The 16,366-nt window shown below is 41.9% G+C and overlaps 1 protein-coding gene across 1 annotated transcript in view; it reads left to right on the forward strand.

Moving 5' to 3' along the window:
• Positions 1 to 2,885: 2,885 nt before the first annotated feature.
• The window catches only part of arhgap21a (Rho GTPase activating protein 21a), a 40,964-nt gene continuing 27,483 nt past the window's right edge, over positions 2,886 to 16,366 (forward strand). The window contains exons 1-3 of the mRNA XM_070852630.1: positions 2,886 to 3,399; positions 7,995 to 8,183; positions 11,000 to 11,021. Coding sequence (XP_070708731.1) covers positions 3,088 to 3,399; positions 7,995 to 8,183; positions 11,000 to 11,021 — 523 coding nt within the window. The 5' untranslated portion in view covers positions 2,886 to 3,087. The remainder of the gene's footprint in view (positions 3,400 to 7,994; positions 8,184 to 10,999; positions 11,022 to 16,366) is intronic.

The raw sequence follows: 16,366 nt of genomic DNA on the forward strand, positions 1-16,366 counted from the left end.
AAGTTCTTGCATTGTTTACTCTGCTTGCTTTGCTCTGCATCTTAGGTATTTCTCTCATCTTAGGTGCTGCTTCCACCTAAGACGACCTGAAGTGTCCTTAAAGCTGCCCAGACATTAAAATGTCACCCAGTTTTTCCACTTGTAAAACAAACGGGGCACAGCTAAATCCAAAACACACACAAATCCTTCTTCTCTTATTTGCTTTGTATTTGCACATTGTCCTTCCTTAACTTAAGTAACTTGTTGCAACTCTCAAATCACCTCAACGCTGCTTTGTCGGCCTTCCCGACGCCCTTAGACACACTGATCTATACATAAACATGCACACTAAGACACACAGAAACCATGAAATCACATGGGCACCCACGGAGAACACCCCAGTCCAGTGGCCGGCATTGTTGTGGTCGGGTTTGTTGCTACGACAACGGCATAATATTTCTGGGCGGCATGTCTAGTTTTTGTGTCTGCGTGGCACCAAATCCACTTTCTAGCCAACAGGAATTCCATTCATGGATCGTTTTTCTTATCATGTGTTTTAGATTTAGAGGAATTTAGAGACGTATATGATGTGGTCTGAAACCTTATAACAGTCTGAAATGTATTAGTGGAGGTAAGAGGTATTGTTTGGCTGGAGATTTTAGCTCTAATGGTACAGTGGGATTGTAATGCTTTGTAAAAATGGAAACTATACATATTTTCACAATTTCTGAGACTCGATCCTTGTTTTGGCTCCCACAAGTCAAGTGTCTCAACCAGCTGTGTTTGGCGACTTCTATTTCTGCCGCCTTTTCCATACAGAATACCACATGCTATATCAAGCCGAGTGAATGTGGTAACAAGATGCTCATAACAAAACGCTGAGAGGGAACATTCCACGACTGTGTTCCTGATGTTGTTTTCATGGTCGCCGCTGTCTTGGATGGCAAATATTACCCTCAAAATCAAAATAGACCAGTGTTTATGTTTTCGCCATTCAGCAGGCGCTCTCATCCAGAGCGACTTTACAATAAAAAGCACACAGGCTGTTGACGGACGTGCATTAGCTGTCGTTGGAAGTTAACCAGTTAACTGAATGATTAAGGGACAATCTGTCCAACTAATAACCCACCCTGGAGACTAAAGATGGATCCCTTGTCCTTGAGCAATGTTACACAGACATAGTCAACATTAAGTAACAGCACAGGGTCCTGATGTTGCCGTTGGAGCAGCACAAAAGCTCTAGAGAGGTCTGAGATGAAAATGTGATTAAATATTAAATTGATGTTTTGGCCCTGCTCTCTACCAGAGAGATTTACTAAAAGGTATCAGGGCTGAGTCAATCCTGCTCCCAACCATTTCACTGCTACTAGGATAAAGGCAGTTGCCAAGCCTCTGTGGAGTTTGTTTACGTCGATGGATTGAAGAGGTATTCCCTTGAGGCACGGCTGGCCTCTTATGTAATACTAAAAGGCGAGTGTGAAGGGAGAATTGGTGGTTGCAGGTGGTGGAGCTTAGATTTACATGCTGTCTAATTCAGAGCAGGAGGTGGGGTTTCACTGTCATGGCCAAGGTGAGTTAGGTTTACCCCCTCTGGGACTGAATATGTAATCTTTGGCTTTGTGACAATTGTCTAGATTTGTTTCCATTGTTCCTTTTAGTATCTGCACACTGTCAACAGCAAAGTTTGAGATGCCAGAACTTGCTTGTAACAACTTTGCTGTAAAGTATCATCTGCAAACTTGTCGATGAAGATACATAATCTATAGTGACACATGAACCCTCAAAATGAGATTAAAAAACGGATGAAATTAGTCTAAATGTTGTTTCACTGTGCTCAGTCACTCTTATCAATTACACGTCAAGTCTGGTTGACGTTGAACGGAGCTATGATGGGGAAATAAGGTCGACGTCAACTAAACTCTGTGAATTTATAACAATGATGAATAGTATAAATTCTCCTGCTCTAGCAGATGCAGCAACACTAGTGAGGAAGATGTCAATCAAGCAGTCTGTAAGCAGGACAATCTTGAGAAAAGCCCTCTGTAAATTCAGTTAAAAAATCAAATGTCAGTTTTTTTGCTTCTCTAGTGGATGAAATACCACTTACACTATTGTAAATTGGTGAAAAGTCATGTTAGCATTAACTGGACTCCCTATATACGCTACATCTGCTGCTTGGCTTAGCATTACGTAACAATGTTTATCTGTACAGTCCATGTTAAATAAACAAGTAAATACGTAATACACAGGAGTTTGTGTGTGCTTGTGCAACTTGGTAGTCTCTCAGACCACAAAGTCTGCCACCCAGGCTGTAGTTCTTTGTAGCTGCCAGATGAGCTGCAGGCATGCAGAGATGACGGGGTCAACTCTACATTTTTGTGCCTTATGGATTTCACAGAACCCATATGCTTCCTTATCTGTATTAGCCCCACTTGACTTCCTCCACTGGCTGTGAAAACAATCCAAGTTATTCCTATCTGCTGGCAGAAAGCAGCTTTATACTGCTTGTGCTTCCTATTCTAAAGCTTTTTGAATGTTCCTCCTATTTGGCTTACCTTTGACTCGTGTGTGAGTCTTCTCTTCTCTTTTCATTTGTTCTTATGATTTATTGATTAGCCTCGACACGTGAGTCTGTTAGTGTGCGTGTGCTGGCGAGCGCACAACAGCTCAAACTTTTGAGAGGCTGGCAACGGGAGAGGTGAGTTAGAGAGATGGAGGAGACAGGAAAGAGAGAACTCACTTCAAGCTGCCTGGTGTGTGTGTGTGCATACTTCAGAGGGAGTTTTGTGTGGTGAGTGGGTGGGTGCCTTAGTCAGTCGGCCTAGGCTCTCTGCTGCGCACTCAGCCGCTGAGCTCTCCTCTCGGCTGAGTGGAAACATCATGTGTCTGTTGGACGCCCAGAGGAACAGCCCTGTTTCTCCGAAGTAAGACCAGAGTAAAGCTTTTAAGACGAACCGAGGGAGGAAGAGGTTGCAAAATGGACTAAACCAGAAGGAACTTGGAGTAGGTTATCTAGAAGAAAGGAGGAAGTGGAAGACAGAAGATTTTTTGGGGATAGTTTTCATCTATTCTGCCATTTGGTCTCACCACCTCAGACCTGGCTATGCCATGCTGGCCCAGAGGAACGGGCTACCGCCAGGCTGTCAGCCGGTTCCTCTGAAGGATCGCCCAGACCTGCGGGATGTGGACGTGAATGCCGAAGGGTGCTGCTCGCTCTCTCCCTCCCCGTCATCTGGAGGTTGTCCCTGGGCTCGGCTAGCTGGGGTGGATGGCTGCCTGTCAGAGCCGTACTGTCTTTGGTTCCAGCTTTTGGCCAGAGCGTACTGGGGAGAAGTGGAACTAGGGCTCACCAGCCCTAATCGCAGCGTGTCCTGGGCTCGGCTCAGAGAAGCCTCCAGGAAGAACTGTGTCCGATCTCGGGTAAGGAGAGTGATGTGTGAGGAAAGATGGAGAGCATCCTTGTCAACTGACATTTTAAGCAAGTTGTGTTAGAGCTTTGAGGCATTTAGGAATACCCTGACTGGCTGAAATGTGTGTGTAGGTCATATCAGTGTCTGGCAGAGGCATATAGGTTTACACAGGAAGCATTTGAGAGGGGGGGGCAGGTAGGGGCGCTACACTTTGTTGTGCTGTCTGAGGAATTTTGTGTGCGTCATCATGCTCTCCAGCAGTAGGGTAGTCCTGTTTCACTGACCGATATCTTTTGTAATGCGAGTGTGTCTGTGTGTGTGTGTGTGTGTGTTTGGGTTTTAGGTTTCGTTTATTGTTGCTCCATTCGTTTCAGAGTGACACTTTGCTGTCAGCGGAAGATATTGTTTATTTTCCGTGCAGCAGCCTCATTTTTTTAGAATTTCGTCAAGAATAAAGACATCCCAGCAGCAATTCAATATGGACTGTAGCTTAATGGAATAAAGTCATTGTTTAGTGATGGACCAAAGCAGTCAATTGAAGGCATTTTTTCCAGTGGTATAATGATTAAGGATGACTAATGTTAAAGTCTGTGGTCAGGCAGGGAGAGAAGTTTGGAAAGAAAAAGTGAGGGAGTGAAAGAGGTGCATCCATGAGGTCAGACGGCCCATGGGTGACTCACAGACAAAATAGTGTGGAGAAAAGCAGGGTCCACAAGTAATGCCATTCAAATTCTCATCTCATATACATAAAGAAGCAGGAACAGGCATGCAAATGCATCATCCCGCAGGCCACAGCACCATATGGCAGCACACAGATCAAACCCTCAGCCTGCACATAATGGTGACTGTTCTGATGAACAGACTGCATGCATAATTGAGTAGTATTTATCAGGTAATTGTGTGAGCCCGTTTGGAGCAGATTTACAGTATTGTACCTCTTTTGAATATGACCGTCTTTTACTGGAGACTACAGTAGCACTATGCAGCTGTACTCTCCCTTCACACTGTGCTCCACTGCTGCTACTCTTCCTATATTATTCAGCATGTTATATATATATATACACACACACACACACATACCTACATAGAAAGATGGAAAATGTGTGTGTGCAGTACCTCAGCCATGGTGCATTTGAACCAAATGGCTTAGCTATTGCATAATACGACATTAAAATTTAAGCATGAAGTCAAAACAAGCAGCTGAGTGGGACTGGCAGCTCTCCTCCCTCAGTCACATTGTGGACTATGGCTTACTTCCAGCTCCACACCACTGGGTATTGGTGGTGATTTCACCAGTCATACCATTAAGCCCACACCCATCCCACTCTCCGGAGGCCCCTACATCTGCTGCTCCCAGACACTCTGAGGAGAGAGAGAAGCCAGAGGGGCGACTGAGGAGAATGTCTTTGTTTTGGATCCACACCTAAGATGTATTTTGGTAGGAGAAGAGCCTGTGGAGAGATCTGGGTTGAGGCTGAAACTCTTGGCAGGCCCTCGTAGCCCGGAGTCACTCTGGTAGTGTTAGCAATAACCACTAACGCACGCCCTGTGGTGCAGTGGTTCAGCTCCATCATTACTTTGATGATGGATGTGACAGAAGTCTCACAGCTCAGAAAGCTCACAGCAGCAGAGACCAGAGTGCTTCTCAATAGAGAGTTGTGATAAAGAGTGATAGAATATGTGTCCTTTGTTCGTGGCTGTGATAAATCTGGGTTGCAAAGTTCTTTGGAGAGCTACAATCCAACAACAGTAGAGTTGAAGATCTGGATAATGTCTTGTGAGAGTGGTATTGGTATTCTATGTTTTGATTGTTGCAACACTTGACATTTTTTTGGCCTAAAACACCCAAAAATGCTTACCTCTCATAGAAAATGGTACTCGCAGGGCTGCAAGTATAGAGTATTTCCCAGAGCCTATTCTGACATTTTCATATTGATTGCTTTGTCCAACCAACGGTCCAGCAAATCTTAAATTTGAGAGGCAAGAACAATATTGTTTTGGGGTCAGTTTTGCTCAAAAAATAATAGTTGTAATTACAAATAGTTGATTTTAACCTCTGTTAAGCAACTAATAAATGAATGAACTAATAAAAGTATTTTGTGGCTTTTTGCTGTAAGCTAGCCTGATTTGTTTACATATGCGTTGTTAGAAAATGTGACTGAGGTCTCAAATCAATCATCAACTACTATAATCAATTAATCAGTAGACCAAATGTGAACACCTGCTGGGTTTCTTAGTCTTCTGTGGTAATAAACTGAATATCTTTGGTTTTGGGTGGTTAGTCAGAGTCTTGATGAATTATTAATGAAAGTAATTGTTAGTTGCAGCCCTATATCATACCATTGAGTGTTTAGATTAGATTTGGTATGTCACCACCCATACTCCCTCTGTGTGTGTGTGTGTTTGTGTGTATCTTTCCCCATCGTCAGTTAAACACGGTGTTAAATGTACACAAGAGTGCCTCACTGTATTTTCAGCTTAGCTACAGTTGCCATTTGAGGCTGTGTCTGCGTAAACACATTTTTTTTCCCCCTTTTGCTGTAGAAGTTGTAAAGTTGAGAGTTTTAAAGCACGTGTTGTCTTATGTAGGCATAACACGTAACACAACACAAAGTTAGGCGAGCTGAGAGCTGCCAGCATTTAAGGGTTGTTTTATCCTGTGTTAGTCACAGTAGGAATTTAGTAGATAAGTCTGTCATCATGCAAACACGCCAAATAGCCCAGCAAAGCTCCAAATGTGCAATAACTAAAAACATATGTATGGCTGTGTGGAGCTTTGGGCTGTACAAATGTGGCTTAAATGACAATCCTGATTATGTTGACAGATATTGTGATCACTGACATTAACCACAACTTAGAAACAAAAATAATTCAACTGCATTTTTGGCCTCTGTCACCAGATAACCGGGCGTGCTGGGTGAAATGATTATGGCATCGAGAGTCAGGGAATATTTAGAACTTTTTGATACTTAATGTATGTGAACTAACATTAGAGGTCAAGTCCAGAAAATAACAAAGTTATTACCAGCAGAATAACCCCCTGACAAGCTAATGATTGATTGAATATATCACAATAATTTTTTTCAGGGCGTTTAACCTTTCAAACATCCACTGTGATGCAGAAGTATCCATCTGCCGTACTGTCAGGGTTTGTATCCCTGAAAAGGTGGTGAAATTTGAGAAGTGCTTGGATTTGCTTGGAAAGTGCTTAAAACAGCTTGAAATTCTAATAGCACTACTATAATAGATCACCATCTGACAGAATACTTGGCTTTTTAGATAAATAAGTAATATAAGTCAGAGAGTAATTGATTTCAGTGCTTGTAATTTAGCACAGCTGTAATATGCTGGAAAAGCTTAAATGCACCTTGAAAATGCTTGAGAAGTGCTTGAATTTAACTTTGGAAACGGTGTCGGAGCCCTGTGCTGTTTGTGATGACAGAAATGGTGCAGCTCAAACATGTTCCACGTGTTTTTTGCCTTTTTGCAGCAGGTTGCAGTCTGCAACCAATATGTTATCATTTATTCATGCAGTCTTACTTAACCCAGAGCCACTCTACACGCTATCCTTTAACAATAAACCCTCCTGTTTACTCTCTCTTCATGTTCCCAAAAGTGTGAACGTTGAATACAAAAGGAAACTTTTGTTATCCAGCAGGAAGAAGATGACTGTCCCGATAACTGTGATAAACGACTAACAGGGGGATTTCTTGTGTTTTTACATCAAATTGATTATTAAGGTCTATGCTGAGCCATGGGCTGTTTCATCTGTGAAAACACTTCTTTGTTTTAGCAAAACCACAATTGCCAGCGGTGAGGTGAATGGAGTTACTATGCTTTCTCTGTTCCCGCGAGTTTGTTCTCAGCAGTGATCACGTGGAAATGACAGTTTTACTATCAGTGTGTCATTATTTTCACAACCACATTTGATTTCTTTGTTGTGGAGCGTTGCTTCATCTACATCGGTGGTTCCCAACCTCGGCTGTGGCAAGACATTCAGATGTTCTCCAAAGAAAGACAATATTATTGATGTTTAACAGCATTATGTTCTGACGTTATTTTGCCTTTTTCCTTGTGAAATGCAGGTTACTTTTCAAATGCCTTTTAAATAAAAGTCCCCTTAAGTAAAAAAACAAAACAAAAACGGAGAAAACTCTTGGGCTGAACTGCTTGTAACTCTTGTCCACACAGGCATTTCTTTATTTTAACTAAAAACAGCCACTCATGTCTTACGCTAAATATGGCTACAGTTTTTAACTATTTGTCGGACAAACTAAGACATTTGATGAGGTCACCTTGGCGCTAGAATATTGTGATGTACATTTTTCTCATCTTATAGACCAACGATTAATCGAGAAGATGATTAGCCGATTAATCAGTATCAACAGTAATTGTTAGTAGCAGCTGTGGTTTATTTAATCTGTTCAAAAACTGAAAACATAACTGATTCCTTCTGTTTTCAGTTTATATCGGCTTATATTTACTTTACAGGCATGAGTGTGTTATCAGTCTTCTCGTGTAACTCCAAGCAAATAAGCATATTTTCACTCTATATACGTTCTGCAGATCAACACTGACATTCCCTGCTTGTTTGTCTCTTTTCAGGCCAAGCAGAAGGATGGGCGCGACCAGAGCGAGGCGTCGGCCGCGGCTTCTCCCGCGGCAGACGAAGAGCCTTTTTCCTGGCCGGGGCCCAAGACACTTCACCTGCGCCGAACCTCCCAGGGCTTCGGTTTCACACTGCGACACTTCATCGTGTACCCGCCTGAGTCTGCCGTCCACAACTCTCTGAAGGTGACAGACCGTCATCTCGTACCACTCTGATGACACTAAACACAACAAAACAACACATTCCATCTAATGCGGTTTAGAGCTGAATGTATTTTAAAGTAAGAAAGAAATTCCAGCAGTTGAGGTATGAAAATTAAGTTATGTTTCCAAAGTAAATAAACTTTTGGTGAATCAAATGATGCATGCCTCAGGCCAGAAGGAGGACCTGACTTAAATCTTCGCTAAAAGAGACACTATATTAGAAACAGGTGAAATAATATCAGGCCACAGGCACATTTTTTTCAGTTGTTTAAGGAAATAGAATTTGATTGCAACTTAGGAATGCTTAGGAATTTGGACTGAATCAAGGCCCTTCTCCAAAAATGCGCTTTTCACTGTGGTTATATTATCCTCCTCCTAACTCTGGCCTCGCTGCTAAGAGCACAAAGGTTTTAACTACTAGTCAGTGCTGCAGATTGTTATCAGAAGATATGACGTTATGTAGCTGCATTCATCTGATTTATGTGACATAAGGGGAAAACATAACCAGAATTATGACTTTCATCTGCTGTTTGAACGCGGTCCTACACAAACAGCATAGTATTTAGTGCTCTGGGGACAAATGTGAAATGTGTCCCAGTACTATACTATTTACTAACTGCACACAGTAAGTACTCATTATCTTAGTGTACTTTATATTTCTTTCTGCTTTGAGGTCTTCCTGAAGCTGTTCCACCACTTGTTGTAATTTATTCCAGCTGTGAGGAGCTCCTCGGTTTAATTTGTGCAACAGAGTTGGAGGAAGTGTTTTCCCCATTCTGTGTCTCAGATTAGTCTGTTAATTATATCATCAGTGTTCGTAAAAACAGAGACAGGGACAGGGTCTTCTCCTTTCTTCGAAATCAAATTTCGTATGTTGTATGGAGCTGCGGCACAGCTCTGAAGTTAAGAATAAGAATGACTTTATTTATCCCGGAGGAAATTGTTGTGGGATAAATAAAGTCATTCTTATTCTTATTCTTAACTTTCTTAAGTTATTGAAATGGTATTTATATTAGACACTGCGTAAGCGCTTGGGTATATCATCAGTTTTTATTGGTTCAAGATTGCGATTACAGTAGAGAGTCACCATCACTGACACCAGTCTGTTATATTAATACTCATGTGTACTCTCAGTAATGTAGGAAGGGGTTTTCAGAGCCTGTCCGCCTTGTTTCATCCCACCTGGGAAGTCTGCCAGCCGTCCTCTGGATAACATCATTACCAATCTGCCCTTTGGTATTAATCCTGACGTTACAGCACTTCCGACTCCTAATGGGCACAGACTAAAAGGTTTTGGGTAAATACGACCGGGCTTCTTTAATGGGAAAATTCGCTGGTGTTTTGAGTCCGCTCTCTCAAAGCTTATCGTGGCCTCCTGGACTATCAGTTTTTCTAAGTGATAATTCAGGATAAGTTGGGTTTACTTTTCTCTGAAGTGTATTTGGACAACCTCTTCAGTTTACACAGAAGGATTTCCTACAAAGTTAGCATAGTGCCTTCTGTTTATAGCTTTTGGCTTTGGTGCTGCATGTTTAAAGAGAATCTGTGGTACAATAGTTAGGATTTTCAGACATTTGTGTAACTAAAAAGATAGAAGACAGTTTTTCCCAGAGGCCTTCTTGGGTATCACAGTGTTGTTTCAGCCACTTTTATGTCCGATCTGGACCACTTTGTGCTTCTGAGATCTTGCTATAACCTAAAAAAAAAAAAGGATATCCAAGTTTTGTTGACTTGAAGTGAACGGACATTAGCGAGTTTGTTCTCTTAGAAACTGGAAATCTTTAGCCCAGTGGTTTTAGATGCGTGTCGTGCAAAAAAACTAATGTTGTAAATTCATCTTAAAACACTGGCAGCTCCTGACAAAGCAGAATTGAGTCCCCTGCATTGGCATTTTTCTCAGTTCTTAATGTAATTAAATCTGAGACACTTTATTTATTATACAATTATAGAAATCTAACTAAAACAAACTGTCTTTTAGCTGACTGCCTTGATTCTGCTGTGGCCTTCTTATCGTAAGACATAAATCTGGGAAATATTCAAACTGAAGCCTTAAATGTCAATCTGTCAGGTCACACTCACTGTACAGCCTGACCAGTTCTCCCATTACGTAACCCAAACCAACAAGGGGAGGGCTAAAAAAATCCTCATCCTTGTACATTCATCACATTTCATTGTAATTACTTTTAGGGTCTTGGATTGGAGCTCTTGATTAATCGCAGTTTGAGGATATTGGGGTTAGCTTGAAGAGGGTCAGACCGTCTTAAGGAAAGCCTTGGGAGAGCAGGGAGTCTTAAAGGATACATGGAGAACATATGTGTCACTGAGGGGAGGTGGATTAAAGACGGAGTGAGTGGAGTTTAACTGGGGCTCTGAGGGAAATTAAGGCTTTATGTGTTGAGGAAATGGAAAAAACACAAACATGGCTATGAAGTGGCTTTTTGTCACAACAGTTGTATGTAGCTGTGTTAAAGGGATAGTTTGAAGTTTTTGAAGTAGTTGTTGTATTACTTAAAGTAGATTGTGGTCAGCACACCCTAATTTGGAAAACAACCCATAGCACAGATGCCAAGTGATGTACTGCTATGGACAGGGGCAGAAAACACACAGATTTTAGCCAAATGAAAAGGCCCACCGAAATAAAATCTAAATCAGTTTTGAGTGTATGCTTTACTTACATTGTTTTCACTGCTTTACATTGTCATCAGACAGTGTTTTCCTACGGGGAGCTGAAGTTCTCTCTCTCTCCCCCTCTCTTAAATCACAAATCATCTAACACTTACTTTATTTTTTTTTTCTAGGATGAAGAAAATGGCAGCCGAGGTAAGTGTTGAAAAATGACTTCTTGTTTTTTTTTAACTGCTGCATTCATTAGAGACGTTCTCTGAGATGTGGGACCTCAGGTGTTGCAATGACAAAAACACAGAAACCATTTACTCTCCAACTATTCCTCAGTAACTCCACAGAAAAGGGATGAAATTAGGATTGACAGTCCATTACTCTAATGTATTCTCACTGCTTACAGACTGAAATAGATGCATTTTAATGATTCTCTGTGCCATTGTCTAAACATTTCATTAGCGTTGGCAATTCAGGGCCATTAACGGCTCTATGAATGCTCTGATTTGGCCTGGTATTTGGTACTAGTGTAAACAGCACACTGCAGGTGAAACTGTCTTTTCTGCAGGCTGTCAGGCAGACAGGCGGTGTCGCGCTGCTCTTTAGTGTTTAAAGCTTTATCCCTCACTCTTCAGAGTCACAGTCAGAGCTGTGCTGCTGGCTCGGCAAGGCCTCAGCATTCCTCAGAGCATCCAGCTCGTCCTTCCAGTGTCTCAGTATTCTACTCACGTCTGCAGCCCAGCATGAATGCAGGAGGATTTCTCTGCTGCGTCTCATCTGAAGCCTTCTGAAACAGCCCTGCATCCCATGTCTGTGTGGGATATAGGAACATAAAGCACGTGTACACAGGCTCCCATAAACATTCACAGCAATAGTGAGGTCCTAAAGAAATAATCCACTGCGTTTTTTATTTAAATAAATATCCCCTTTTTTGTGTTTTCAAGTGATTTAACACAAAAGGGATGCTTCCTGTACCCCTGTTTATGTATCTAAGCTCAGGGTTTGGTAGATCTTTCTTTTTAAAAACAAACTGATACTTTTCTGGCAGAAGCACTAGTTTTTTTTTGTCTGTAATAAATATGGGAAAGGGAGAAGATAATCATCATTAGCTGTTTGTTTGTCTTGCAATGAACCCAAAGCCCTACCAGGTGTGATTCAGTGAATTGTTATGGCATGAGTGGACAATGAAAGTGAAGAGTCCACAGTTAGAGGAGGGCGATCGCAGAGCTTTGTGATAAATCTGACTGTTAAACGCCCCTCGACGGGAAATTGAGAGATTCCTGTAAGTGTCCCTCATCATCCCTCTTGGCCCTCTGTGTCAGATTCCTCACACCAGCCCCTCCCCGCCCATTTTAACCCCTCCGTGTCCATGAGCCTCATTCAGCGCACATTAAACAACTTGCACATGAGACACTGCTGAGGCTAGAGGAAACCCTGCAGGGAATTTGCATGGCTACACATTCTTACACTTTTTATGAACTCGAGTTCCTTTCTGTATGACTGTACCAGAAAGGAGTCATGTAAAACCCATGTGTGACTGTGTGTGTGTGTGTGTGCCTATGTCATTAAATAGTATGTGGTAAGTGCATGAGAGCCATTCATCGCTAAGCCCAATAGATGGTGAATAATGATCCTCGCCTGGAGAGAGCCCCCACCACTTTCAAGCTGCCACAGGAAATCATTTGGCTTGTTTCCAGCCTCTCGTAAATCCCTCTTCGCCTCTCGGCAGGCTCGGTGACCCAGCAGGGGTGATGACGCTGACAGGTAGTAGGGGAGTCAGAAATGGATATCAGGAACGGGAGGAATTTCCCTGCAAGGCCACAGCTGATGGCAACGAGGGCAGCAGAATTAATCAAGAATATCTATATTAGAAACAAGAATCACTTATTGAAGCTATCTGAAAAATGCTCTGCTTAGAAGCTGGAAAACAGGGAAGGATTTTTAGGGTAGCTGATTGAAATTTGACATTTTTGACATTTTGTAACTTGGTGAGATTGTATATCTCTGAGATAGAGATAGATATAATCAAAAACTGATCATCTTTTGCTTAATTTCCTCTCTATGTTGTTTAGTCAGTTTTTATGACCAGCTGTGGCAGAGCAGTTTGGCTATTTTTTCGATTACCATCTCCTCTCTCTCTACAAGCAATACGGTGAAAACCAAACTGTTCCTGATATGAGAACACGCCCCAAAACGTCATCGAACAACCACATAATCACACAGCATCTCACACAGACCCAGACAGATAATACATCCCATCTGCTCAGTTGTTTTAAAGTTTATTAAAAAAAAAAAAGTTGCATTCTGCAGCTTTCTCCAGTTGTCTGTGCCCGGCTCTGGTCTGTGATGTTCACTGCAGACTGCCGGCCTCCCCAGCGCAACTGCAGTGCAGTTTATTTGCTTGACTCCAGGCCAGTGTGTGATGAGGCTGTTGGTGTTTGGAGAGAGGGAAGGGGGGGGCTCCTGCCGACCGCATGTTGACTAGCTGGGTGTTGCCGCTGGAAACACTTCAAACCTCCAGAAAACACACACACTCTGACATAGATACACAGACAAACAAACGTAAACATTGATGTACAGCATGTAGGTTGACAGTGGGAACATGGAAACGGAGGATGATATGTACGTGCGTGTGCAATATGGATCTGTTTATTTCCTTTCACAGCAGTTGTCTACATACCAAGCCTCTGTTATCCCAAATCTTCCTCTCTATCTCACTTCCTCTCTTCCTCCCTCCCTCCCTCCTCCGTCTCTGTCTCTCTCCCTTTCCTGTATCTCTTTTTTTTCTTCATCTGTGTGTTTTAGCAAGTTGTTGAAGGGTAAAATCCGAATGAGGCGTTTTGTGCTATGCTTATGAAGCTGTGGTACCTCTGCGCAGTGAGAGAAGCAACAGAAAAATTTCTCCATCTGTTCAAATATTTGTTTTTCATTCGATGTGAAACTGTTCTCCACAGATACCAGCTTTATTTCCCTTTTTTTTTTTTGTCAGACTTTGGTTCGTTCCCATGAAGTCTGCAGAGGGAATGTAATGCAGCACAAGCAAACAGAATTCCCCAGTATTCTCCAGTGGGCTTTTCAGTGCCCCACCTTCTTTAACAAAGCTGTGTCCAAAGTTCTGTGTCTCTCTTCTTTTCTCCCTCTCTCTGCTTCTTCTACGTCTTTCCCTTTTCTGTTTCTTTCTGTATCTGTTTTTTAATGACTTGTGATAGCTCCCTGACCTAAGTTTCCAGCTTTTGCTACTCACAACTCTCCAGATCTTTTATACACAGATTTCTTATCTGACAAAATCTGACAACTTGTTTATTTCCTCCTCCAAGCAGGTTATGTTTTCGGTGCCATTTTTCTGTTTGTTAGCAAGATAATAGAGAAACTACAGGCCTGATTTGTCATGAAACTTGGTGGAAGGGTGTAGCATGGGCCAAGGAAGGACCCATTGAATTTTAGAGCAAGAACAAGCACTAATATTGACCAAATTGTAACACTGGTCTCTATGACAAAGTGCATGGTATGACCAAACATACAACATGTCATAGTTTGGGAAATATATCCATAAATATGTATTAGTCACACTTGCAGATTATCGTCTCATTGATTTCACTGATTTCACTGTTGGCCTTGGCGGAGGTCTGCAACATCTCAGAGGCCTTCTAGTTTGTTCTGACATAAACCCACCCACATAAAAGATGTTTAACATGAAGACTCAAGTCATAAAACAGTGCAGTGTAGCACTAGTCAGTTCTTGTGTTATAAGTAGGAAATAAAAGGGAAAATGCTCATTTAATCCTAATATAATCTTGTTTGGCTGCTCATTTTACATAGTTGTTGGTATTCTCATACAGTATGATTCACCTTGAGGGATATAAGAGAAAAGGCTTTTAGGACGAGCACTGTGTTTGGCTAAAACGCTATCTAGGTTGCTGGAGGTTAACTTCCCCACATCACCTAATCTTCGCCTTAACTCTCATAAAGTAGCTTCCAGGATCAGCTCCCACACATTGGATGCTCTGTTGCCTCTCCAGGTAGTAAGATGGTGAACATGCTAACGAGTGCAGCTAATGTTTCAGCAGATAAACACAGAGTATCACAGCAAGTTGGCTCATTTAACACATTACTTAAAGCAAGAGTTGAACTTTAGGCTAAACCCCCCCCCCCATCTGTTTCCAGATGTTTGTCACTTGTTCCCTGAGTTGAACTCTAACTCCCCTGGTAGATCATTGGGCTTGTTTTACAGAAAGAAAACAAAACACGATTGAACTTTCTTTTTTTTTTTTTTTTTTTGCATTTGTAGTCAGAGTAATGTCAGTGTATATATCCTCTTTCCCCTGGGTGGATTTTGGTATCTTGAATTCCTAGAAGGAAAAGTGATGGAAAGTACACCACCGCCTTCCTGCCTGTGTTGGAAAAAACACCAGGTGTGTGTGTGTGTGTGTGCGCGTCTGTGTATTTGTGTGTGAATCTGTTGTGGACGGGTGTAGCAGTGGCGTCGGGCATGTGTTTCTACATCAGTGCGTCTCTGTCAGGTTAGGAGTGCTACATTCATGGAAATGAATAACGATCTTAAAGTGACTGAAATGATGTATATGTATGTTACACATGACATATCTCATCACGGGTATATCGGGTAGATAAATAAGTACCAAGAAACTTGCTTTACAGACATGTAACCTTCAGATATAAGTTTTGGTATCAAATATTTATCTAAGATACATAGTTTGTTCATGTGAGAACAAAACCGTGACTAATAACTCCATCCATTGAAACAGACTGGGGCTGTAAGATTGAAAGCTCTGGGGGAAAAAAAATGGTCTTACATTTTTATGTATTTATCACTAATTTGATTTTAAACTAAAATTAATCTACAAAATGTATAAGCTGCCAAATCTGACCATTCACAGCTATTGCTGTCCCCGTGCAGAGGCCACATTAATAAAGTTTACTTACTTATTTACTTACATTCAGGGACAAACTCCTGACTTGACTCCTGACAGTATAGGTGATGACAGGGGCTTTAAGGTATATTGACATAACCCCCCTGAGTGTGTGCTCAGGCTTCTGACGTAAAACTGTGGCTGTTTACAAAGTGCAGCGATTAGTGAAATGAGACCTGTCCATCTGAGACTGGCACCTACAGGTCGTTTCGCCTTCTGACAAAGACTATTGACACAGTTTGTAAGGTTGTGGGTTTATTCAGTATTTCACGGAGGCCAGGACTGGGGTACGCAGGTGTTTTAGCTGAGTTTAAGCTTTCAGAGTAGAGTTGTGTTTGGACTAGTTTGTGTGTGTGAACTGTACAGTGTTTCTTCGTGGGAAAGGGAGAAACACAGACAGAATTACAGTATTTATTTTCACGATGTCTTCATCTGCTGTCTTTAAGCAATCCCGTTTCTTTGAGTTTGACAATGAAGCGCGCTATGCTTTTGAAGGAAGGTTGAGTTTATGGATTTATGTGGAGTGTACTTGTGCTTTGACCCTCTCACACTAAGGGGGAACACACTATGCTTGGATTATGTGTTTCCCATTTTCATATCTCTCTGCTGGAGGAGTCCTGA

Source organism: Pempheris klunzingeri, chromosome 21, assembly GCF_042242105.1.
Source record: "Pempheris klunzingeri isolate RE-2024b chromosome 21, fPemKlu1.hap1, whole genome shotgun sequence".
Lineage (NCBI taxonomy): Eukaryota > Metazoa > Chordata > Actinopteri > Acropomatiformes > Pempheridae > Pempheris > Pempheris klunzingeri.